This window comes from Gallinula chloropus (assembly GCF_964237585.1).
Source record: "Gallinula chloropus genome assembly, chromosome: 1".
Lineage (NCBI taxonomy): Eukaryota > Metazoa > Chordata > Aves > Gruiformes > Rallidae > Gallinula > Gallinula chloropus.
This window is the reverse complement of record NC_140085.1, coordinates 64,748,313-64,774,554: the sequence shown is the minus strand read 5'-3', so window position 1 is coordinate 64,774,554 and position 26,242 is coordinate 64,748,313. Positions and strand designations below refer to the sequence as shown.

Genomic DNA, 26,242 nt, shown 5'->3' with positions numbered 1-26,242 from the left:
TAAGTTGTGAGAAGATACTGTTTTTATTCAGAGCATTTGATGGAAGCAAATATAGATCTCCTTCTTACTGTGACAGTAAGAAAGAATAAACTGAGCATTAAATTTATTTTTTTAATAGGTTGAAGACTCGTTTGGTTCCACAAAATGCAGAGAGATCACATATGAAGGGAAACAGAGTTGCACTCCAGCATGTCCTGTGGCTACTCACTCATAAACCTTGGTAGCGCCAGGCTTTTGCGCTGTAATGTGCCAGTGCCACCTTTCATGGGAAGCAGTGAAAGCACAAAAGCGCTTTGCAGCTGGATGGCTGCCAGCATAATGCAGATGTTCACAAATAGGAGGAGGGATCTGGGAGCATGGAGAATAATGCCAGCATATTCGCAGTCACTAAAAGCACATATTACATTACATTAGAGAATATGGCATCACCTTTCCAAGCTGCTGAGTTTGTCTCACCCCTGTGGCAGAGCAGTAGGATTACTTCTAGCTTCCAGGGCCTTGGCCCTGCTCACAGGGAGCATGGCAGGCAGCACTGCGGGCAGGCACGGCAGACGGGATGCTCCGACTGTCGAGTCTTCCCTTTTCATGCTGTTTTTCCCTTGACCAAATGCCATGAGTAATGACAGGTAGAGGTTGCTCTGTCAAGAGCACTTCTCTGTGTGTAAGAATAGGAGGAGCACTATAAATGGTTCTGTTTATACTTCCAAGATTAGGTAGGAGAAGCAGTTACAAGCAGTGAAGGGATGTGGTTTCTCTCCTCTTAAGGAGATGGTGGTACACTCCAGCAAGGTGAGAGCTCATGTTTTCTGTGGCTGTTTGCAATAACAGGAAAGAGAAGGGGTTTTTCTGACCGTATGCAGTTAATTTTTGAGGCTTTTCTAAAGTAGCATGCCTCATAGTCTATCAGGGAAATAATTTATCAAGATTCAGTAAAAATTCTCTGCCTACATTCTCCATGTCTGGCCACCTTTTTTATTCCTCCCTTCTGCTTCCCATTCGGTCAGCAGTGTGGATGGCAGGGCCAGTTCGGACTGTGAGTGGACCTTCCACAGCCGCGTGTCATGCATGGTGGTGGTGGGCTCACCCCAGTGAGGTGCAGGCACAGTCTCATGCTCCTAGAGCTCCTATCAGTGTTGGATGGATGTCAGCCGGTTGCTATTAATTCCCTGGGCTGATCATCCTCCCAACACTCCCTGTCACAGAGCAGGTTAATTACACTTGACATGTCAGAGTTGTGCGTTCAGTGCTGTCCACCTACTTGCACATAGACCCACACCTAGCAGGGGTAAATAACTGCCACAGCTGAGAACGTGCTGACAGAAGCTAAACGTATAAAGGCAGCCCTGAGGTATAAAATGCCTTCAACTCGTGAAATCATCTGCAGTTCATTCACAGGTTTATTTGGCAGTGATGGATGCAGGAATATTTGCAGGGAGTTACTTATATCTAGTGGTCTGTGACTCTCCTGCCCCCAGGGATCTTTTCGGCTGCCTTCAGTCAAGAAATTAGGCACTTTCTTTATTTCTTGTTAATGAGTTGCCAGGAAGGAGGGTGATGGTTTTTACTTTTCTTTAACAAAAAGGCTTAGTTTTTAAAAGGGCTTTTGTAACTCTTGCACCAACATTTTCTTTTTTCACCCTACTCTTTGCAAAGTTGTTTTCCAGGGTCTTATAATTGTTTATTTAACCTAGGTGCTAAACAAAGATCTACTTATCCTTAATTCAGAAAATGAGGTTTTATCCTTTACATACCAGCGGGTGAGTTGTACAGATGGATCTATTCAGAGCTCACTGACTACAAATTCCACTGTAATGTTGTGTTTATTTATTTATTTATAAACACTTGGCTTTTCCAGGTAGCTATCAGGGTTGTTGTTGCCCTCCCTCCACACTGGAATCCTTTCCGGAAACCCATTACTTCTTCCCAGATGTGCTTTTTCTGACAGTCCAGCAGCGAGGGGGCTCTGCCCTATCGTTAATGTCACAGTAGTGCTTCCCCTTGTTGCTGCTGCAGCACTGCTCAGGTGCCTCCCACAGCCAAGGAGATGCGACAGATTACAGCTATTCCTATTGATCAGGAAAAGGCAGGCTTCCCTTCAAAGCAGAGGGGAAGGTTGCTCCTACAGACCATGTCTGTTGCTGTTCTCTTCCAGCTGTGTGCTAACTCCATCTTCCCGTAGAGCGTTTTACATCAGGGTTATGGCAGCAAAGCCTTTCCAGAATAATCAAAACCCTACTCAGCCAGAGCTGGAATTCAGTGGAAGCAATTTTTGGTGAAACTGAGCCCTTGTGACCTCTCTCATAAGGTTGTCTGGGAACTGTGTGCGTTAACGGGAAAAAGCAAGCGGTGTCCTTCTGCCTTCCCAGGCTGCCGCCTGTAATCCCGCTCAGCACAGCGTCACGTCGCCCAGGTTTGTGGCGAGTGCTTTACAGCCATCTGCCTTACAGGTGTCCCTCCCCCTGCCCGTGTGCCCCTCGAATGCCTGCAGGTACAAACATGAGGGGCACCTCTCTCAGAAGCAGATGTCCCCACAGACCAGGTGCCGTTACTCGCTGCTTTTCTGTACGAATGTAGAGAGCAGCCTTCGGTGGAAAGCAGGTGGTAATTTTATTTAAATCCAACTGTACCACAGAGCAATAAAACTAATGAGATGGTGGAGCCGTGCCAGGTTTTCCGTTTCAGTAAGCATCTAATCTTGAAACTGTTTTAATCAAGCTTCCTTATCAGATGTTCTCACTACTCCATTGCCAGCACACACCTGAAACTGCCGCTTGGCCTCAAATTAAAAGGTGATACCGTTCTGATTCGCACTGTTAAATCATTTCTATTTGAGGATTAACTTTTTCTTTGGCCTTTTCTAAAGACAGTGTCCATCACTGAAGTGGCTGTGCTGTAACGCTGTATGTGCTGTAAAGCTGTAACGTACTCGCTTCTTTTCTCATCAGAACAATGAAATGGTGGAACTGCAGAGGATACGAATGAAAGACGAAATTCGGGAGTACAAGTTTCGAGAGGCAAGACTGCTGCAAGACTACACCGAGCTTGAAGAAGAAAACATCACTTTACAGAAACTGGTGTCCACACTGAAACAGAATCAAGTAAGTATCAGAAGTTTGAAGGTGCCATGCTGAAAAATGATGCCATTTTCTCAACTGGCCGTAACGCGATGCTGCAGGGCACTTTGACTGAAGTTTCTCTGCATGTTTTCCAGTTGGGTTTTTGCTAAACAAATACTCCAATGGGGTTATTGGCCATTTTTGATGTATGGGGAGGCCCTTACCTCAGTTTTAGAAAAATCCTGGTGGACTGTTTTGTTGCAGAACTTTGTAATAGCAGAGGGATTATTACTAAAGATAGAGTTGCAGGTTTTGCTCTCTGCTTTTCCTCTCACCCCTCCCTGCTCACCGAACTCAGTGCCCAGAGGCAGAGTTCAGCCCTCTGTTTCCTCTCAGTTGGTTTCCTCCACATCCTTTCCTCTTCTAAAGTGGAGAAAAGAGGAAATAATCTTCTCCCCATCCTCTTTTTGTTTTTCCTGCTCCCCACATTTTCCTGTATTGCTGCTGTTCTCTCCTTCACCATGCTAACCTGCAAGTTTTACAAGTTTCAGAAACAGGCAAAGGTATATCTGATGTTCCCAGTTTGTCTTTTCCTCATTACAGCAATTTGCAGCTGATGGAAAACCAACACACTGTAAGTCTCCCTCCAGTGCAGCATGCACTCTGAGGAACCACCAGAAACAACAGCCCCGTTGTATCCGGATGTAGGCAGTGGTGGGGTCTCTTCTCTCCCCCTTACAAAAGCACAGCTCCCTTTGCTGCTGGACCTGGGGAAGCAATCAGGAACAGGGATTCATTCTCACATCAGAAGGGTTAACTTGCCTGGATCAATATTTAAGTATCCAAATTGTGTGATCTAACACTTCCTGCCCTATAGACACTGCCCAGACCAGCACAACATGGCACACTGTAACACCATTTCCTAGCAGAGGGTAACAGCTCTGTGTAGCTGACCCTGGTCTACGTCCTGCCCTACAGCCTGGCTCAGTTAAGGGCTTTTATCAAATAGCCCAGCCTGTCACAGGCTCCAGCAGCAGCCTGGAATACAAAGCTGCCATATCCTGCAGGACTGTTTCAGCTGTTGTTTCCTGCAATTTTACTGCAGGAACAGAGCTGTGCCACAGGGAATATGCAGGTAATAGGAAAGGGGGCATCATTTCCTCAGTTACGAAGACACCCAGTCTTTCACGCTCCTGAAACTGAATCATCTTTGTGTCAGAGTTATTTACCAAGCCAGCAAATTCCCCCTTTGAGGCACTGATATTTTTTCTTCACCAACCTCCTAGGAGGCATTTTCATGCTTTCAGGAAACTAAAGACCCCTTTATGCACTATCCTAGTTTACCCCAGAAGAAAATCTGCTGGCAAGTGTTTATATTTGTCATCGTATTTCATTCTTAATGAAATAAAATGTTAGCAGTCTGTGGAGAGAAAAAGCATTGCCACGTTTCAAATAGCTGTAAAAATTGGTCATTTTGGCTTCACGTATTTCTGTGCATTGTGATTCCTAAAATAGCTTTGACATATAAGGTAAAATTTCAAGAGCATTTTATACTTTAATTTACAAAACTGTATGATACAAGCCTTAGAGATTAACTGTCGTTATTTAGCTTAGGGTTTTAGTAGCTTTTGTAAGCAAGAATCCAGGGGATAGTAGTCATATAGATAATACAGACCTCTGGTTTTCATATGGTTTTAAAATTTTAGAAGGCTTCTTTTCCCATGTCCTTATGGTATAAACATAGCTACTTGATGGGACTTAAAAATTTTTCAGGTGGACCTCTCTGTCTAGTCAGAAAAGATATCAAGCTTCTAAATGTAAATTTCAAAATATCGTGATATTTCCTTTTCTGTTTAACATTTCCCAGTAGGAATTTGGAACATTCGTTCTTTGAAATGTTTCCATTCTCTGGGTTTAAAGATTAGTGCTTTGGTTTTTTTACGTTTTCCTGTCCAAACGTTTATGAGTACAAGACTTTTCAAAGGTCCATAAGTATTCTACTCCAGCAGGAATGGCTGATATTTCTATATTCATCAGAACCTCATTATAGTTTGTATAAATATATACATGTATATATAAAAAAATAAAAATAATATTCTGGATGATGTTATCAAATGGCAGAAAATAATGCACATTAATGCATTTTTAATGAGAAAAACCTGAACTAAATAAATCTCTTTAACGGAAACATGAAAATTCAGGATTTTTTTCCTCTTTCACCAAGGTCTTAAATTATTTCATTTGATACTGGGAAATAGTGCATTTAGAATAGAAAAGATAGATAAGCAACATGATTAGAAATTAATTAAAAATCAAAGCGTTATCATTTTTACCAGGAGAGTTGGTCGAGCATGGGCATGGACCTTTGCAAACAAAGCTCTTCTTCTGTGGGATTCTCCAGCAGTGAAAAGGAAGAGAAGGAGGGCCAGCAAGGGAAGGTGTTCTGTGGTGGGCATCAACAGCACCATCTAGATATTGCTGAACTGTCTAAGTTTTGAGCTAGATTGGTTTTGTCTAGTCTTTGCTTCCTTCTAGGTGCAATAGAAAGGCCTGAATAAATGTGGGAGCTGCCTTTTGAAAAAGAGAAGCAACTGGCTATTTCCTCAGCCCACACCTCCAATAAATACCTTGATAAAAGTCTACAACTCAGTGTGTAGCAGGCAGCCTGCCCTCTGAGAGGGAGAAAGACCAGTGAGACCCTCCAAGCCTGGCAAGTCTGTACCAGGTTGCTGGAGGAAGCACTTCACGAGCGCTGTTGGAGCAACAGGTTGCCTAGTACTCCAAAATGCCATCCCCAAGACACAGTTCAAGGATTGTGCAGCTGGATAGGCTGTTTACTACATTGATCTGGTAGTTTAAAAATCTCTAATGGTTTGGGCATCTTAGAGTTTAAATTCATTGTATAAGTAGTTTGCTGTTTAATTTTTAAAACCAAATGTTTCATGAATAGTGGAAAGGCTTGTATGACCCAGAGAAGAATTGAGGCTTTTCTGGAGTCTACTTGAACAGTACTAAGACACTGGATACTTCAGAGTATCTGTGCCTGAGTGACTTGACATCTGCTAACAATTTAGATAAGTCATATTCAGAATACCTGCAATTAATAAATCAGACTATATTAGCTGGAGATCTATACATATCATGGTAGACAATACATCTATTGTTAGCAGGTAATCTGCTACAAAACCACCTTCTTTCCATAAAATATCTTTTTTATTGTCATATGTTACTCATAAAAAGGTGTTCTATTTCTTGATTCTGGAAAATTGATCAATGGAGGACTCAACAGAATGAGTTCCCCTTGCATTTTCTGTGCAGCCAGTTCTTCTGTGCAGCTGCAGGCAATATCTGATATTTCGAACTGTATTTTCTGTAACACCTATCTCAATAAGGTTGATAAATGGCAGGTTTTCACGACTCAAGTTTTAGTATTATGAATGTTCTTTGTCTTGTCTAATTCAGGTTGAATATGAAGGCTTAAAGCATGAGATTAAACGATTTGAGGAGGAGACAGTGTTGCTTAATAGTCAGCTGGAAGATGCCATCCGGCTGAAGGAGATTGCTGAGCATCAGCTGGAGGAAGCTCTGGAAACTTTAAAAAATGAAAGAGAGCAAAAGAACAATCTGAGGAAGGAACTCTCCCAGTATATCAACCTCAATGATAGTGTGTATAATAACCATATTAATATATCAGTAGATGGACTGAAGTTTGCAGAGGACGGGGGCGAGCCCAACAATGATGACAAAATGAACGGACATATCCATGGGCCTCTTGTGAAACTCAATGGTGACTTCCGAACTCCCACGGGTAGGAAAGGAGAATCTCTGCACCCCGTCTCTGACCTCTTCAGTGAGCTCAACATTTCAGAAATACAGAAACTGAAGCAACAACTCATGCAGGTAAGACCTGAATTTAATGTCCTGAAGTGTTTAGACACCCGTCCTATGGACCCTAGTTCCAGCTTCTGCAATGGTTTCCCCCAGTGACGTTCTTGACCATGTATGTCCTGTTCTCCTACTGCTGACTTGATGTTTCTTCATATCCATGTCTTGACAGAAATATCCTTAGTAAATGGAGTGTTTCTCTGCAAAAAGCGCAATCTGAGCAGGTGTTTAGTGCAAAGAGGAGAAAGGGTCCTAGCTGCTGTGGTTGCAGATAGTTAGATTTCTTTTTCTCCTGCTTTGATAATGGGCCATGTCTCTGAAATGACCAAAGCTATCTGGAAAACACCCCACTACAATACAGACAGACTTTATTATGCTCCCTTGCAAGTCAGAAACAGTTTTTGCCATTAAATTCTGCTTGAAGAAGATTTGGCTCACCATTGAGAGAGAGCAAAATGAGAGGAGTGCTCTTCTTAATAACTGTGCGCTTAGAGAGCACGTGGCATGTGAGATATCACAGAGTGCCTTTGTCCACCCTGGCAGTCCTGGTGGATACACTGGCTGCAGGGGGTGCCTTGGGGACCATGCAGCGAGCATTTTGCTATTCATCCAAGCCCGTCCTGGGCAGAACCAGGTTAGGAGCCTGGGATGCAAGCCAGATAAAAATTCAAACTGCTGACCCATCATCTTAGTAAGGGGGACAGTGGCACACGGAGTAAGGGTCCTGCTACCTAGGCTGTTGAGCATCTTCTTTGTCATAAGAGCTTTAGAGGTTTTGGCACCATCAAGGAAACATCCGGCATCTTCTAGCTGCAGGCTTCTGAAGGCAGTAAATGTAAATCCTTTCCTGCTTAAAATGTAAAAGGCATTTTGGAAGTAAAGTAGAGCAAACCCAATTTTCAGTGCTTGTGAGAGAACAATAAATCCCTTTGTGGTCTGTCCTATATTTGCTGAAGAGTTAATTATTCTGTTTACTTCATTGCCAAGCACACCGTGGCAAGTTTTGATCTGAGTTATGACATGGCAAACACTGATGACATCTAGTGCTTTGCACAAAGAACTTTGATGTAAGATGTACATAATTTAAGTGGAAAGCTCAAAATTTGCAATTTTCTTTCTGTGAAAAATTCTATCAGAAACTTTTCCAGTACTAAATACAAATAGTGTGTGGAGTTTGTGTATCTATGCCTGTATAAAATCATGCATGTGTATGTATGAGTACATTTATGTACATCATATATGCATATATTATATGCAGGTTTGGGTTTTTTTAATTCAGAAATGCAATGTTAAAAATGTAAACCCCCCACAGCTTCAGTAGAAATGCTTTTGAAATGTTCACATTTAAAATGCAACGTAAGTATTTTCAAATATAATTTGTACTGAAGTTTATGCAATGTAATTTTGGAGTGAAAGCTGTTTGGAAATGAACAAACAAGATGGTTTGGATATGTTTTATCTTGATGTTATTAAATTAAATATTGAGCTTGATAAATCAGCAAGCTTGTACTTGAAAGATACCGTAAATATTTTGATGGTCCCTGTCTTTAACATTACTTATTTATTATACAATTTTTAAACAAAGATTCACCCTTCTCACAGCCACTAGACATAAACTGTTTAGGGTCCTGTAGGACCTTAGGATGACCTTAGGAAATAAATATAATCATTTTTCTGTCACAATGGCTTTGCTGGCCCCCAGCACCCTCATGCGAATAGCTGCCACTATTGCTCAGTATTCCGGTTGTGTTTTAAGGCTTCAGGTTTGAAAAGAAAAACTAGACCCAGTTGGAAACCCAGTTTCTTCAGATGCTGAAAAGACTTACTGGAAAATGCTGACGTGTACTTTTTAAAAAGTGATCATCTTCTCTCATCAGTTCATCTTGGGTCACAACAACTAAATTTGAAAAATTCCTCCAAAATCTTTTCCCATAATAGATGGGAGATTTCATTGGTTTCAAGCTGACAAAAGATAATTCTTCAGAAAAATTGATTATTTTTTTTTTCTCCTCTGTGGTGTCTTTGCCTCATGGTGTTCATTCAGCCACATCTCAATATCTGGTGTATGCAGGGTTGGTGAAAGAAATCACCCTTTTCTAAGAACTACTTTTATGTCTATGGAACAGCAGGTCCTTTTTTGAGGGAAGCAAATTTCAGATTTTCCATTTTTTACATTTTTACATTTTCACTGCCCAATCATTAAAAGAAGCCTGCATCAAAAAGTCAGTATGACAGATGTAATTCCTTCTTGCAGTTTTAGGATGCTGATGCTCCGTAATCTCTGCTGGTCCCTAGGAGAGATTTAATTGGAAGTGTTTTGTTTCCATCTTTTAAATCCACTAGGTAACGAACATCTTGCTGAAAATTCTTGTATTCCGAGATTATTTTGGAAAAGCTCAAGGCTTTCTGCTTTGCTTTCATGTTTGTTGTCCAGTGGGCAGAATTATTCATTTCACCTTTAAAGCCTAGGAATCCTCTCTGCCTTCCATGGTGATGCTTTCCCTCTTCCCAGGGCCAACACCATACTTAGAAAACTTGGATTAAGTTCTCTTTTAAAAAAAAGAAAGAAAGAAAGAAAAGGAAAGGAATAAAAGGAGTCAAGTGGCCCAGATTCTGACCCTCTTCTCCAGCTTCCTGTTATTTTTTGACAACCACCATACAGCTGAGATTTTTGAGCTGAGCTTTCCTGTTAATTTGTTCCAGTCTCCACTAGGAACTGTTCACTGATGTTCTGATGTTATTAAATAACAATCGGGGTTAGTAGCAATGGGGCAAATTGAGAAGGAAGTTTCTTCAACATGAAAAATTTGAAGGGAAGGATGCATCACAAAATAAGCACAGCTACTTTTTATCTGCTTTTATTCTCATTTAAAGATGATAAAGACCCCTACTGTAGCTACCAACTTCAATGTTAGGAAAAAAAACAAACCCAAAACAACCAACTGGACTGAAAAATAACTGCAATTCCCAGTAGTTTGCTGTGGGTGGAAATAGGAGTTTCGTATTTTCTAGAATAACAAAATAATTACTGTACTTGGAAACAGCAGAGCCATTAATATTCAAAAGGTGTGCTCAGGGCTGAGTTGGAGCTTTGGGTTGTTTTTTTTTTTCTTCCTTGGAAGCAGGAGCATGTATTTATAGCTTTAAAGAGAAATGTAGAATCTTCACACATAGTTACTGAACTAGAATAAATAAAATGTAGTAGATTTATGTATTTCATTTTACCCGCTGTCCAAGTTGGTGTATTGGTTTTAAAAGTTGCATGGTTTCCCTGGAAAAAATCTTTTCTATTTGAAAGAAACATTTTTTTTTTCCAGAACATGTTAATGTTCAGAAAAGAAATGACCACAGAGATCCTGATTAGCTGTGTTATAGTTTGCCTTCATGGTAGAGCATGACAGCTGAGGTCAGTAATCTGGCAGGATCAGTTCTGTCTGATTAAGTTAAGCAGACACTGAAACACTGTGCTGCTTTAACACCAAGCTGTTTTCTTCAAGGAGAGGCTTTCTGGCTGTAAGCTTTATTTTTACACTAGTGAAATGTACAGTTAATTGTCTACTTCCATGTGAAGATACCCACAGTGGACCCATTCATTTTGAAAAGCCAGTTGCCTCTGGTATCTCATGTATGCATCATTATTACCCAATTATCACCATAAGGTGAGATGGTCCTTTAAATTAAGCGAAACTCAGATTTCCATGCATGTGTGTAGCTGATCTTACCAGCCCGAAGGAATGAACACCTTCATTATCTGATGTGGGTAATGTAATTAACACCTAAGCCTGGTGCTGGGAGTGGTGACAACTAGAGTTCATCTGAAAGTTTCTGGGGGGACATCAGACCTGGGGCAGACTGCCTGCTGAAAAAAGACAGATGAAAGACAGTCAGGAGGTTTTCTGCTGGCTTGCTCTCTGAGGGTCTCTGAGGGTCTCTAGGACAGGTCAGACTGAGGAGTCTGTGAAGAGCAGTCACCTTTTAAGATGGTGCCCTTGGCAAAGGGGAAGGTTGCTCTGTCTTTTTTCTCAACAAGTGTGGGCTGACACAGGGGGTGTGAGCAGTAATGAGGGAGCAATGACAAACTTAGAAAGGTACCAATATACTTGTCATGCTTGGCTGTCTTCTTCTGGTGCAGTGCCTGAAAGGGAGTGCCCTATATCTAAGGAGACAGACTCTTACTGGATCATAAAATAGTGATGAGGTTTGGCCATGTTTTTTTAATTCTTAAGCTGTCAGTCACCTGTACAGAAGAAAACTAGGCTGATCCTTTTAGATGTTTTTAACATGGCTTCTATTTTTATTCATAGAGGTTTTGCCTGCAGTTGATTGCAGGTTCTAATAGAGGCCATGTTTTGAAAACCTGTCTGTAAAACCAGGGGATCATCACATGCTTTTATGTCTTAATACTTCTGAGCAACAGCCTCTACTCAAAAGCCTTCTTACGAGAAAAGAGGAGTCTGAGCCACTGCTTGTAACATTTTGTGAGGTGGCGTTAAAACCCTCGTGGTCCCTAACAGGCTTTTCTTTTCCTTCAGAGAGATTCACCGTGGCCGATTTGACTTCCTTCCAAACACTACCTGGGGGGATGCTGATAGGGAAGGAAAAGCTTTTATAGGGTTTTTAAGAACTGACAGCTTTGAATTCTCAGAATTAGTAATTCAGCTGCTCATAAAGGGAACGTGGAGCATGCCATTTTCACTGCATGTGTAAACACAGGGCTGAGTGACTGCAGCAGTGGGAGGGAGAGCAGTAAACCTGGTAGGTTCAGGATTCTGCTGCAAAAGCCACAGAAGCAAGAAGGATCCCATCCCCTTGTGCCTTCTTGTGCTTCCACAACTCATAACGGGACAAAGGCACAGAAAGAGGTTGGAACACTAGCTTTAAAACTTAAAATGGGAGTCTTTCAGGGGTGTTATCATGAGCAGCGAATACCCGAGCTGATCAAACTTTTAAGTCTGTCTGCTTTAATGTGCTGTGCATTTAAACTTGTAGAGTCTTCCTCCAAAACTACTTTGGTTGTTCCACATCCACATTTCCCCACGGATATTCAGAAAGGCACTGACTAGGTCAGAACCAGTGGTTTGCCAGCTGTACTGCAAATCCATTTTTTTCTGTCTTGTCCTCAAAAGGATGAGTTTTGCTTATAGTTACCTGCTGGAGATAGGGACTCCTGGGAGTTGCATGTGCTCAGTCTCCTGACCTGTGTTATATCACAAACAGTGGGTTATTTAATTTAATCTGTGGAAATGTACACAGACATTTGTTTACTGTATTTACATTCAGCAATCAAGCCTTAATGAAAGTTTGCATCAGTCCGAAGGTACAAATAAACACTGTGAATGATTGGCAGAGCTATTAATGGGAAATGTAAATTCAGATGCTGTTGAGATACGTGTATGTGCCACCTTGACAGCAGTGCAGTTCATGTCTATTAAAATTCAGGGAACATATGTCATAATAAATCCAGTATCATCATTCTAGCCGACTGGGTACTTGGTGCTTGGGCACTAAGTAATTCTTCAGTGAACAATGTGTAAAATTGTGACCTAGTGATATTGCAAATCATAGCAGAAACTGGGCCTTTATAACCCTCTATGAATTATATGTATCTCTCTCTGACTTAATTCTATGGTTTAGGTATATACGGCTAAAATATCTTTGAAGCCCTCAAGCTGCATATGCGGAGTGGGGGCTTGGAAGAGATGATGGTGTTCAGCAGAAGAGCAGGGGTAAGACGAGATCCTGGTTTTCTTACTTTGACTCTGTTGCAGGTGGAGAGGGAGAAGGCCATTCTCCTGGCCAACCTGCAGGAGTCTCAGACGCAGCTGGAGCACACCAAGGGAGCCCTGACCGAGCAACATGAGCGAGTCCACAGGCTCACGGAGCACGTCAACGCCATGAGGGGACTGCAGAGCAACAAGGAGCTGAAAGCTGAGCTTGAATGTGAGAAGGGCCGCGACACCGGCGAGGAAGCACACGACTATGAAGTGGACATCAATGGCTTGGAGATCCTAGAATGTAAATACAAAGTAGCTGTTACTGAGGTGATAGACCTTAAAGCAGAAATCAAAGCCTTAAAGGAGAAATATAATAAATATGTGGAAAACTACACCGAAGAGAAAGCCAAGTATGAGAGCAGAATCCAGACATATGATGAACAGGTGACAAACCTGGAGAAGTCAACCAAGGAAAGCCAAGAAAAAATGGTCCACATGGAAAAGGAATTGCAAAGGATGACAAGCATAGCAAATGAAAACCATAATACCCTCAACACCGCCCAAGATGAGCTGGTGACTTTTAGTGAGGAGCTTGCTCAGCTCTACCATCATGTCTGCTTATGCAACAACGAGACACCAAACAGGGTCATGTTGGACTATTACAGGCAAAGCAGAGTCACCCGCAGTGGGAGCCTGAAAGGGCCAGATGACCCTCGAGGTCTGCTTTCCCCACGGCTTGCCAGAAGGGGGGTGGCATCACCTGTAGAGGCCAGGACCCCAACTGAGCAGGTGACAAAAGAGGCCACGGAGCCTGGCAAGGAACAGAGTCCAACGAAAACACCTACTATTTCTCCTGTCATCACAGCCCCTCCTTCTTCCCCTGTCTCTGATACCAGTGACATCCGCAAAGAACCGATGAACATCTACAACCTCAATGCCATAATAAGGGACCAAATCAAGCACTTGCAGAAGGCTGTCGACCGGTCGCTGCAGCTGTCGCGCCAACGTGCTGCAGCTCGGGAGCTGGCACCCATGATTGACAAAGACAAGGAGGCCTTAATGGAAGAGATACTGAAACTGAAATCACTCCTGAGTACAAAGCGGGAGCAGATTGCTACCCTGAGAGCCGTGTTGAAAGCCAATAAGCAGGTAAGATGCTAATAAAGCTGTCAGTTGGGACTGCCTGTTATTTACACAGGTCACTTACAAGTTTTCCCGGGAATATTTGGGAGGAGAGATTTTACTCACAGGTTATTTAGCCTCTCACTCAATCATGGTGAGGGCAGACTTTTCTTCCCTCCCTCCCCACCTCCTCTTTCATATCTTTAGTTCTGCTTTTCTCGGCACCGTTCACCAAGGACTTAGGCAGAAGAGCCTTTCCTGTCCAGTGAGAAAAGAGCAGAGGGACAGGGGAAGATCAGCTAGCACCCAGCCTGATGCACAGGCATGTTGCTATTATTATTGTGAAACAAAAAAGATCTCCAAAATTGGAAAACTAAACAGAGTGTGCACAGAGAGGCTCTCAGGGGTGTGCTGACCCCTTGCCAGGGCAGGTATTGATGGAGCGGTAGTGAAGGCAAACATAAGGGAGGCCACCTGGACCATCAGATGCAGGTGGACCTGCTGGTGGAATGGAGCAGAGCTTTCTTCTTGGGTCTTGGTCATGTTCTGTCGGCCGCAAAATTTGAATGCCCCCCCAGTAAATTTAATGGGATTAAAAATAAATGCCACAAAAGCTAAAGTATGCCTCAAGAAGAGAAGGCCAGAAGCAAGAGTATGACATGGGGTTTTAGACCATGCAGAAGCTGGGCATATTTCTGAGAATACAGCAGGTGAAATCCAGAGTTATTTTCATTAACAATAGTGGGAATTTTGTAATGATTTTTTTCCTTTCATTCAGAAATAATGTGTCCTGCCATTGTAATATTTTTAATCCCTTAACAAATAAAATCAGGGTTTTCATTTTTTTAAAACCAGGGATGACATGACTAATAAGCTGACTGAAACAGTAACAGAATTTTTTTTTTGTTTTGAGCTGGATTTGTTATAAAGTTATATTTTAAGAGAATAAAAAAATAAAATTATTATTTTGAAAATTTTCACAACTTAAAAAAAAATCAAACCACTTTATTTTTTGTGTATATCAATGCAAATAAGCTGTGAATTTCTGCATTTTGTATCAAATGCCAAAAGAGGACCACATCATGGTTTGGTTTTAAAGAGGACTGTTAATTTTAGCTTTTTGCACAGTATATCCTCCCAAGCCCTTTCTATCCATTAGATTCCAGGTCTGCAAGCACTTTAAAAAGTTAAATTTAAGCATGAAACAGTTTTATTTACTTCAGTGCATGTCCTTATGTGCAAAATTAAGTCTGAGTGTGAGAGGCTGCAGCATCAGAGTCATCGTTTCAGATTGCCCAGACTTCTCTCATTTAAAAGCAGCGCAGTGATCACCACGCAGGGTCACGAGTCCTGGTTAACAGAATGGGATACTATTATCTGATGACAGCGATAGTATTTCAGTGTTAAAATTCCCAGTAGTCAAGTAGTCTGAAGTTACAGTTTCAATCTGTAACTGCATTTCTAGAGTACTGGGGATTTTTAAATTGCAGCAATATTTCAATGTACATTGTGTCTTTCATAGCATTTCCCTCCCCCCCCCCCCATTACACTCCATGTTAAATATTAATGCAAGTAATTAAATACCATCTCTAGCAGAGCTGTAACAGCTCTGAGCAATTATATGTGGATTTTCCCTGTAATTAAAATGTAATTAAGATGTAATTGAGGCATATGGGTTTATATTCCAAATTAAAGATTTTTTCTATTAGTATACAGCTATCATTTATTTTTTGATGCTATCAGAGAATCTATCTCAGTCTTGCATTTTGATTGCTGTCAGAAATAAAGCATCATCCTAAAATGTGCTCACTGAAATGGAAAAGATAGATTTGCTGAGTAAGGATGTGCTATTAATTAAACTTATTTATTGGATAGCTAGTGAGAACTGTACAACTGGGTATAGAATCTTGCAATACTGCTCATGTAAACCTAATATCAACATCCTCGAATTTTCAAATTAAAAGACATTATATATATATAAAGATAGCAGAAATTGTGGGGGAGTTTTATTATACACTAGCAATACTGCCAGCCTCAGGTGACAGGTGCATCTCAGGACCCAAAGTGCATCTCATGTTCAAAAAACAGAAGTCAAGATTCAGCCTCTTGAGTTCTTCCCCTCCAAAATAAGAAGTTTTTAAGCAGCAGTATCCTGTTTTTTTTTTTCCCATTTGTGGGTTTCAGTGTAGCTGAGCCAACAAAGGATTTCTGGTTCAGTTTTTTTCATTTGCTCAAGAACCACAAGACCTAGAAAATATGAATATATATATAATATACCCATTCTCAAGCCTTGACATTGATACAGAATTGTATCTTTTCATCCCTTACATCATAAAGCAGGGCACTGCTGGTGTCTGAGGTAGCAGGGGAGAGCTGCAGCAGCCCATGCAAGGGAGAAGCCTGCAACTGGAGGGGCCTGGATGCCCCGGCCTGTCCTCAGGCTCCAGAGAGGCCACATCACCTCTCATCCTGCTTTGTAGGAATATCAGACCTCACCCCCACCCCTCCACCCCCGGTATTGTGGGCACTCCAAGCAGAAACGCCTTAAGTGAAACTTTTTTGGTTGTAATAATATTAGAAAGCTAGATGAACACGACCAAATGCACTGCACAAAAGGCAAGACCTGGCCTTCCTAGAGCATCTCCCCATTCAGACCCTTGGGGGAAACCCCGGGTCTGTTATTTCGGGCTGTACCACAGCAATGAAGTCGTACCCTTAAGCAGGGAAGCACTGGTGCCCTCTCGTGACCACCAGAAGTATTGCAACATCCTATTGAAACCAGTCGTTCTCCTGGCAATACACTTGTCTCGCAGTGTACTGACGTCCAATCCAGGTACACAGTGGCAAATGGTTCATCAGAAGACAAAATGAGCAGAGTTTCTGTCCCCCCTGAAATGTGTTCATGTCTCTTCACGGTAACTTACCTGGCTGCAGGACATCCCTGAACGTGTCTCTGTTTCAGTCTCTTCCTGCTGCAGTGGGCCTGGTTCTCCGGCAGTGCAACATACAATGAATTTGTTTGAACCTGGCAATCAGTTGTCTAATGTAAAGCATTTGGCAATATCTCATGATATTTCTGTTTATTCTATCTGTATGTTCTTTGGCAAGACTTTCAAATACATGTTAAGCAGTAGGCTGGGCTGTAAACAGGATACACAACACTCCATAATACAATAAAAGAGGGTAAAAATTACTCCAAGAAGCTGCAAACCTAAGGCCAGGAAAATAGATTGTTAAATCAATTGCTCAAAATAGCAAGGCACGTATATCTTGCTAGCTCGCTTGCTTTCCTCGTCTAGATTCATGTATCCATTTACTCACAGCCATAACTGGCATCAGCACCAGTTCTGTGGAGCAAAGCTCAGTAGCATTAGCATTGGCAAGTAGCATAAATTGTAAAGTAATATCAAATTAATGATATATTAACTTTTAGGACCAGTTCGATTACGGCTTTGATTTTGATTTCTAATAACATTCAGAAAGCAAAGCTGCCTATGAGGGGAATTTAATATCCTGAAGTTCTGATTGAAAAATGATCAGTTGTTCGCATAGGTAAATGGTTTGATGGGAAGGAGTTGAGTCAGCAAGACCTTCACAACTGCATTGGCAGTAATATGGTGTCTCTAGCTTCTATAACTGCAATGCCCATAAAAGACCTTCAGAAGAAAATAACTTGATAACCCCTTACCTTATAAATAAATACCCTCATGTTATACAGACAGAATACAGTAGAATTTCTCTGGGTAATTGAGGCTAGGTAGAAAGATTCAGAACCACCTACGGTTTCTGCACTAAAATAACAGGCTACAGTTCTGCTTTCTTCTGTGAAAAAAAAAAATCCTTAATATTCTTTCAGCAAGAATTTTTTATTTGTTTGCTTCTCACACTTCTAAAGTAAAGTAAATGAGATACAAAGTCATCTAAGAATGTGAATATATATAGAAATTATATTTGCTCACAGCTCTCAGGATTAAGGTAGCAGCCTTTAAGCACCTCGATTTCTTCTGTAATAATGAGGAGGGGGACGAAAAGGACATTGTTAGTTTTGGTAGTGTCTTGGGTCCAGGGCATCTGTGTGTGTTCACCTTGGGCTCTGTGGGTTTGGGGAATGGGGGGATGACCTCTGCATGCCCCTGCTCTCTGTTACTAGATAGAGTTTCACACCCTGCTGGTGCTGGAGCTCTCTGTTGCCTCCCAGCCTTGCTGTCAGCTTCAGGTGATGTCCTTTGCACAGCAAATGCTCTGTGCTCTGGTAAATCATTAAACCTGTGTCTCCAGGTGGCTTGATGAGGGGCTACTGGCCCCCTATGTTGGGACTGTCATTAGCCTCTCTCCTATCTTATTGCATTATTTACTTCACTGAAAAGTAGTCACACGTTTTTCTGTGTTTTCCTCTTTTTCCTTCACTCTCTGTTTCCATGCCTGTTGCTCAGAGGTTGCACTTTTATGTGGTGTGAAGTTTCTGTAATGCAGTTCTGTAGTTAAACACGGCTTAAAAACAAATGCTTCAGAAAGAGCTAGGGAAAATAAAAAGGGGGGTTGGGGGGAGAAAGGGCATCTCTTCCTTCTGGCACATCCCCACTACTTGGGAATGCAGACTTATTTGCCTGATCCTTCCTTTCAGAGCACTCTCCAAATGCGCGATTCACCCCAGGTCTTTAAAATCTAGATTATCCCATGGAACCAGTTTCAGACACAATGGTGCATAGATGGCTCAGTGGGTACAATTTCAGAGACTGGCTGAGAGGAGGAGCACATAGAAATACTATAGACTAGATGTGCTGGAGGAAGAGTGACATGAAGTTATGGCTTCAGTTCATGTTGCCACTGAGACTCTTGGCACAGTCCAGCAGTACAGCTGTAGTGACCTGATACACAGGCATCTCTGAAAGGTGGGAGTCCAAGTTCCCCTTCTCCCCTCAGCCCCGCTCCCTGTCACACATTGTAGCTTCAGGGTGCTTCAGGTTAGTTTTCTGCCTCTTTAGGCTCCCCAGACTGGCTCCCAGTAAGCACAGAAGAAAACCACGGGTTCTGCAAATGGTAGGGATGGTGAAAGGCTGTGAAAGTGTTTTTTGGTGGCAGGTAGCCCATAGAGATTGACTTGGCTGCCCTTGTAAAATGTCATCCTTGTAGCTGAGCAGTCTGACAGTAGTTGGCTTCAGGCAGCATCCAGCTCCCAAACTGAGGAACTGTAGGTAGACATCACCTGCAGCATCCAGTCCCCAATGGCTCATAAAAGGACCTCTTGAGTGTGCTGTGCCTCACACTAAAGTGATGCACTGCTGCTCCACTGGCCTTGGCTGCAGGTTTCTAACAGATGCTACTTTTGCTTGCTTCATGTTTCTTTCTCTTGCCTGTTGAAAATGCTTTTTATTTGCTTCTCTAGTGGAGCACTTGTGGCCATTTGTTCTTCACTGAGGAGATTTTAAGAAGGGAGACACTTAACAGCCTGCGAAGGGGTGTGAGTTCAAAAAGTTGTCTGGAGAGCCACCAGGCACTTCCAATAGGATTGGCAATTACGCTTTGTTTTCAACACATTGTTTTATGGAAAACTCTAATAGGAAGGAAAAGAAGGTTTAAAAATTCGACACAGTCCCTTTTCTGTTGCCTTTATTCAAAAATGATATTATATTTCTAAGTTATTTTTTCTCCTGTAGTGTTACCTGCCATTTAACTTACCCTGACATCCAGACTAAAATGTAGGGACCACAGTGATCTGCCTGATCATTCTGCCTGATCACAGTTTCAGTGATGTGTAAATTATTTGTTTTATATTGAATATGCAATCCCACTGCTGAAACAAGTTAATGATTTTTTTTTAAAGTCTAGCATTAATTGGCACATATCTCTAACTCATTTTCCTTCCAGAACAAAGGAAAACCTTTACATGAAAGCTGTTTGCAAAGACCAGGTATGATGAGCTAAGGGACATGGGGCTATATTTCTCTTACAAAGCAAAGACATCTGATTTCCTGCCTTAGAAGCAAAGCAGAACTCAGTTTGAACTACAGTCTGCCTGTGCTGTCATAAATTAATTCTGCCTCATTAGCAACCTGAAAATTCTTAAATAATTCTGATTAATTATACCTGTTAAATAGGAATTTGTCCTCTGATTCCCTATTTCTTAGATTCCCCTTCAGAAAAGTAGCTTTATTAAACAATGTAAATCCTTCTTCTTCATGTTAATTTATGAGTGTACATTTTTGCTGATGCCTGCAAACAGATAGAAACCTGACAATTTCTGCTTTATCCTGCTAAGGTGTAGGATGGCGACTACCATCCTACATTATACCAAATCATACGTCAGTAAGGTTGATAAAAGCTGAGTTTGTTTGAATATATCCCTAAGTGGTCAATTTTTTAAGCATGTGCTGCTGACGATTTGAAGTTTGGCATGGAAAAAAACCCCTCTATTTAAAATGACAGGTAGTTTCCATTGATTTTTAAAAATCTCTTCTCTCACACTGGTGAGCGTGCAATTGGAAAAAAAAAGATTGAATTATTAACACTGCCATTTAGAAAACTGTGCTGTTTCCTCAGACACAAATGACTGCAGTTGCATTTTAGCAGGAGATGCTAATATGTTCTTTTGCTAGTGTGAAATGTATTGAGTTTCAGAAAACTGAGTTTAAAATGAGTTTCCAGCTGTTTGGCCATTACCATCTTTTATCATAGCCCCTTGCTGGTTGCTTTTAACTAATGTTCTTCTACACTCCTCTCCTCTGGTGATGGTTCAAGAACCCACAAAATCAACAGGGCAAATGGATTACCTATATCATTAGAATGATGGAATGGGTAGGGTTGGAAGGGACCTTAGAGATTAACTGAATGAAATGCTGCAAGTTACTATGCACTAAATGAAATGAAAAAACATCCATAATCACTCTGAGTAAATGTAAAAGAAAACATTTTTTTTCCTTCATCCCACTCAGTGGCAATAATTTCAAATGTCTAATAGCAGCAGGAGGAATAAAGCCTTTATAAAAATGTATTTTGAGTAACTTCTAAATGCTACTAAACTTCACAGATAAAAGGTTCACTGTTGCAAAAATAAGACAAATGTAAATACTAAAAGCAGTAGGACAGTAAATTAAAGAAATTTACTGAATTAAATTGAAAAAAAGGAAAGAGGGAGCAGAAAAAATAAAGGAATAGGATGACTACAAAGCCTAGCTTACCTGTTCAGTGAAAATTATAATTTACACTTTTTTGTTGGTTTTTTTTGTAGTGGTTAAAACTCCCAAAATGATGCTGGTTTGCACAATAGTAGGCATTGCTGGTGCTCAGACACAAGAACAAGCTGTGAGGTCCTGTCACCTTGGCCAAGGAGGGCCTCAGCTGGCAGGAAACATGAGGCCAAATACTTGGTTCCCACCTCTGCTACAGAAACCGAGTCTAACAGGCCGTGCGTCTTCTTTGCAACATGGTCGTGGGACACACCTTGTTTACTGCAGCTCAAATGATGCGGTAGCAAACCCTTGAGCTGTAGTAACTTGCTTGTCTGAGTTCTCAACGTACAGCTGCACAGTTTAGCAGGGACATCTAAAGTGTTGAGTTGTCCTTTGAACAGCTTTCTCCTTTTCCTAGCTTTACGGGGGCAGTACAACATAAAAAAAGACATACAAAGGGTGCAGTGCAATGATGAGGTCTAAGTTTCTTTTACTGTAAGAACAAAGAAGGAATTCTGCATTAAAATCAACCATGGCATCTTAGCTGTTATCAGATATCTGTCTCATAAGACTATATCCTTGTTTGTGTTTATAGACAGCTGAAGTGGCACTAGCCAATTTGAAGAATAAATATGAAAATGAAAAAGCAATGGTGACTGAAACCATGACCAAACTACGGAATGAATTAAAGGCTTTGAAGGAAGATGCAGCAACCTTCTCATCCTTGAGAGCAATGTTTGCAACCAGGTAAGGGAAACAGTTTCACCGTCTGGCTGAGCACTGTAAAAGTAAGTACGTGTGTGCTAAGTGAGAAGAGACGTAGCTCTGTGTCTTGGGTTTGTACGAGTAGAGCCAGTGATTGTTTTCTGCAAGGTCAGGGGTTTTGCTGGATGAAGGAGAATGAGCCTCAGAGTGCACACTGTGCAAAACCCGCAATCTTTCACCATGCATGTCTTGGAAAATAAAGCTGGAGAATAGCAATGTCAATACAACCTTGAGTAAAGTGTTACAAATGCCAATATCAACCTCCAGTATATTTGCATTTATAGGGGTTTTTAAAGTGGAAATCAAATAGTAGATTTATGTGGCTGATTTTCACATTTAGAAGTACGCAGTGATACTGCCGTGTAACGCTATCATATGGTTAATAATGATCTTCAGGATCCTGTGTTTTCATTATCTTGAGATTTATTACTTACCACTAGTAAAATCTATTCCATCAACCAGCCTATGCTCTAATCCAGAACTAATAATTGAGGCCACTGCAATTTCCCACTCCAGCGTGAATTCTTATTTTCTCCCACCATGATATTCAATTTATTATCTTCTCCACAGGAGAAAAGTTTCACTTCTCTTCTGTACCATAGTTCCTCCTGGTAGGGCAGGAATTAATCATCTCTCTTCTTCCCTTTCATCTTCTCCAGGACAGCCTTTGGTTTTAGCTGCTTTTTAAAAGGTTACCTTTTTTTTTTAAGATCCAACGGTTTTATCAATAAATTAACTCCCAAATAAGCAAGAAAATTGGTATCCTCAGGAAATTCTTCTGTTGTATGAGCGTGTGTTGTGTGTGTGTATGTTCCCATCCTTGTAGTCAAACTCAAAGCAGAAAGCAGATTTCTTGCTTGTGCTTTGGTCCATATGCAGTAAGCCTTCTACATGCCTCATGCCAACATCTCTGTGGTACACAGCTGCCATCTCACCTCTTCCAGCCTTCTGAGATCCTTTGTTGCTCAGTGACAGTGGCAGTAGGATCTGGGAGAGGTAGGAAGGAAGGAGAATGGATGTTTCCATGCTGTGACATTAATGCTGTGTAAAAATTCATCATAGGTTCACCATCAGAAGAAAACGTGCAGTGCCATAATGGAAATGAAGAACCAACTCAGTGGGTGGTGTGAACTAACATGGCTCCATTGATTTCATTGTCATCTAAAGATTTTCTTCAAGAAAGAAAAGTTGTGTGTGTGTTTTAGGAAATGCATGTGTCAATCTTTATTTGCAAGCTCATTACTCTAGGAGATACAAGAGTATACTAGTTATAAAACTATCCGGAAGGCTATTAACTCCAGAGGAGAGGAGTGGCATCACAGGCATAAATGAAGCAGTGGTTTTACATGAAGCATAAATCATCAACCCGTGAGGTAAAAGAAATATGCTAAGATTTAGAAGCTATTATTTACAGGGCATGTTGGGTTATTGGTGCACTGGTGTAGTCTTTACCTTGTTTGGATACCCTGAGTGCACACTTCTATTGGGTGTAGGGGTAGGGGGAGACAACAGTATCTTTTCTGTGAGAATTAGGCTTAAAGGGTGCTGTTAATCTAGATGCCATTTCTAGATGTCATGTGTGTAGCATTCAATGAGGCTTATGTTTCTCTTCTGTGAGCTATAAAAGGAATCTGGGTGACTGGCTGAGATACAGGATTTCCACTGTATTCAATGCCTAGTGTCAGTAGAAATAACCCCCACTCAATACATCTACTGCTGCTGGTAAACTCTGTGCAGTACTGATTAAACACTCACTCCGTGGCCTGTGGAAACCACCCCTGCCCTCGAGGTTGTAAGTTCTGCCCAGTATTATCTGAGCATAGTTGTTAAAAATCATTCACTGCAAGGTCTTGCACATCAGTGTGCTCCTATAGATTTTTCTGTTGTAAAATGTTCCTTTTCCTCCCGTACCCTGGAATATAATGGCCTTTATAATGAAATCAGTCTTCCTAAATGTTTAAATAATTGACTTATTCTGAATACTCCATTTGGAATAACATTTGTTTAAATGACAGAGGGTGGGTATACCGTAGATGTCTGTTCAAGAAGAGAAATATGTTTGAAAATTCTCCATGCAGTAACAGTCGATGCAGCAGCAACCTTCAGCATAGAAAAGCAATTGTTTAGTCTTCTGTTGAATAAAACAGTGGTTTCCATGGTTATCCTGCATCACATGGCACTTACTCTTGAATTTGTACTAGAGAGAACATCCTTCTGATAATAGGTTATATTATAGATGTAAAAAACATTTCATATACTGTTTGATAAAGCAATATAATTTCTTTTCTATAAATGCTCCTTTTCTGTTAATTTGGTCCCCAAAGAAATGCTTGTTCTGATGCTGAACTGTATCTTTTCTTCCTCAGCCGCATTCAGTAAAGGTCATACCACATTATAAAGAGAGCACAGCATACCTGTTTCTGGTCTCAGCAGCAAAGATGACATTTTTCTCCAAAGCTCTCCTATACAGAAAGCAGGAGCCCTCCTTTTTCTTTTATTTTCCCCTGACATGTGCATCCTTATGTTCCCTAAGTTCATCTCTTCTTGCCCTCAAAAATTCTTCTGTCTTCTTTGTACTTTTGCTGTTTTCCCTTCTGTGACTGCTTGTTTCCCCAATCCAAAATCCTCTGTCGCTCTAGTCTGTACAGCTTCCTTCTTCCCTCTTCATTAGCCTTGATCCCTTTCTGAATTTACTTCAGACCTGTCAAGAATATGTCCTCAATACGATTCAAACTCCCTTTTCCCCAAACACCTCTCTCAGAAAAAGAAAGCAATACATTACAAAACCTTCTTTTCTGTGGGATTCAGGGTGCTGGCAGAGCAGAGCTGAAGTTCCTGTTTGATGCCAGGGCCTTGTGCTGCCCTGCATAAGTGCAGCTCTTGTCTTTAACCTGCCAATGTTCCCCTGGGATGCTTCTGGTAGTCCTAGACCAGAAAAAATGGTGAGAGCCTTTCCTGCCCTTCATTCCAACCCTGAGTCACTCCAGATCCATGATGGGAGCTGTGGGACTGTGTAGCAGTGAGGCTGATGTCCAGCCCTCATGTAGAGGGGGGGGGAAACAAAAATAGCCTCTAAACCATCACTTTTCCCATCTAGAGTAAGGGTTGCCTTGGGAAAGGGAGGGAAGAGAAGCCTAGTCCTGAAGGAGCGCGGGAACCAATTTTAAACTAAATTTATACTGGTATTCAGGAAGCTGATTTTCCTTTACTAATTTCACATGCTTGATTTCCCAGTCTAAATAGAGACACTCAAAAGGAGAGAGCAAGAAATATTAGTTACGATATTGCTACAGCCCTGACACTGTATCCGCTGGTTTTATTCTCCATTTGTCAAGACATTTTCTTATGATTAATATTTATAGAAAAATGTGTGCTGAAGAGATGGACTAGGAAGTTCAGACAGATCCTGGAGCTATCATAGATTAAGAAAACATTTATGAGCTGAAGAGAATTATGCTGATATGGCTAGAGCAGGGATCTGTCACTGTCAGTCTCTGGGTTTTAGTTCAAGCTCTGCTATGATTTATGTTACCTAAATTACATATAAGCCTGACTTGGTATTTGGTTTGCATTCTTAGATTAGAGAGATGGAACTAAAAATCCCTTAAACTCCTGTATAATCTTCTTGGATGAGTTCATATTAAGTAGGTGGGCTTATGTGTCTGCTTCCTTTCTGAGAAAAGAGAAGTGCAAAATATGTGAAAACTTGACTTTTGCTCTGGCAATAAGTAGATCAGCAAGATAACAGTTCACTTAATAGTTATTTGCAGCATACACACATCCTGGGGCAAGGGAGAAACTGGGAAAGAGCTCTGACTCAGGAGGACATAACCTAACTTTTGGTATTCACTACTGTTTGAGTGTTTCTGAACGACTTTTTTAGAGCTCTTGTGCATCCTGGAGCCCTGCTCAGTTCACAATGGTCTGTGCTGTGCCAGAAATCATCTCTCTTAGGACTTCTTAACCTTTTTCTTCCTCAGCATGCTGTAGGACTTCAGGAATATTTATAAAATGTGCTTTTTTCTTTTTTCAATTGGAAACACTTCTCTCTTTATCCCGCACTTGCACATAGCAGGGAATATTTCAGTGAAGGGAAACACCATGGCTACAGGCAGTACCTACCTCCCACTGCATGGAATGACCTTCACTGCTACGTACTTCAAGATGTGAGGCTGTTAATTCAGCAGTTTCTAAAGTTAATTATGGCCTTTGCTTGACTGATTTAGGTTTAACCTTTCTGAAAACATTTTTTTCTCAAAAAAATGCTTGAGTGACAAAACACAGAGACAATGGACCTCGTGTTTGAAAAATAATAGGAAATTTTGAGTCATGGTGGAGGTTATATGGCTGGAACCACCCAAAGACTTCAGTGAACTGCCAAGAATGCAGGGTTGCTGTTGTGGGGAGACTTCTAGGAAGGGCGTATAATTAATCACAACAGTTGGAAAAAGTTGTATTAATGAAGTTGGTTTTGTCTCAAGTATGAGGCCAGCTAGTGGCATCTAGTATATCCAGGTTTCTGGGGCCAACT

At 41.3% G+C, this 26,242-nt stretch overlaps 1 protein-coding gene across 8 annotated transcripts in view; it reads left to right on the top strand.

Moving 5' to 3' along the window:
• BICD1 (BICD cargo adaptor 1) overlaps positions 1 to 26,242 on the top strand; it is a gene marked incomplete at both ends in the record, with an annotated part of 177,711 nt that overhangs the window by 122,563 nt on the left and 28,906 nt on the right. For 5 of the 8 annotated variants that reach the window (XM_084279259.1, XM_084279257.1, XM_084279258.1 and 2 more), the window contains 4 exons: positions 2,946 to 3,098; positions 6,519 to 6,956; positions 12,710 to 13,804; positions 21,542 to 21,693. In XM_084279259.1, coding sequence (XP_084135385.1) covers positions 2,946 to 3,098; positions 6,519 to 6,956; positions 12,710 to 13,804; positions 21,542 to 21,693 — 1,838 coding nt within the window. Of the gene's footprint in view, positions 1 to 2,945; positions 3,099 to 6,485; positions 6,957 to 12,709; positions 13,805 to 21,541; positions 21,694 to 26,242 lie in introns of all 8 variants that reach the window. The other 3 variants (XM_084279260.1, XM_084279262.1, XM_084279263.1) reach the window with 3 other exon arrangements.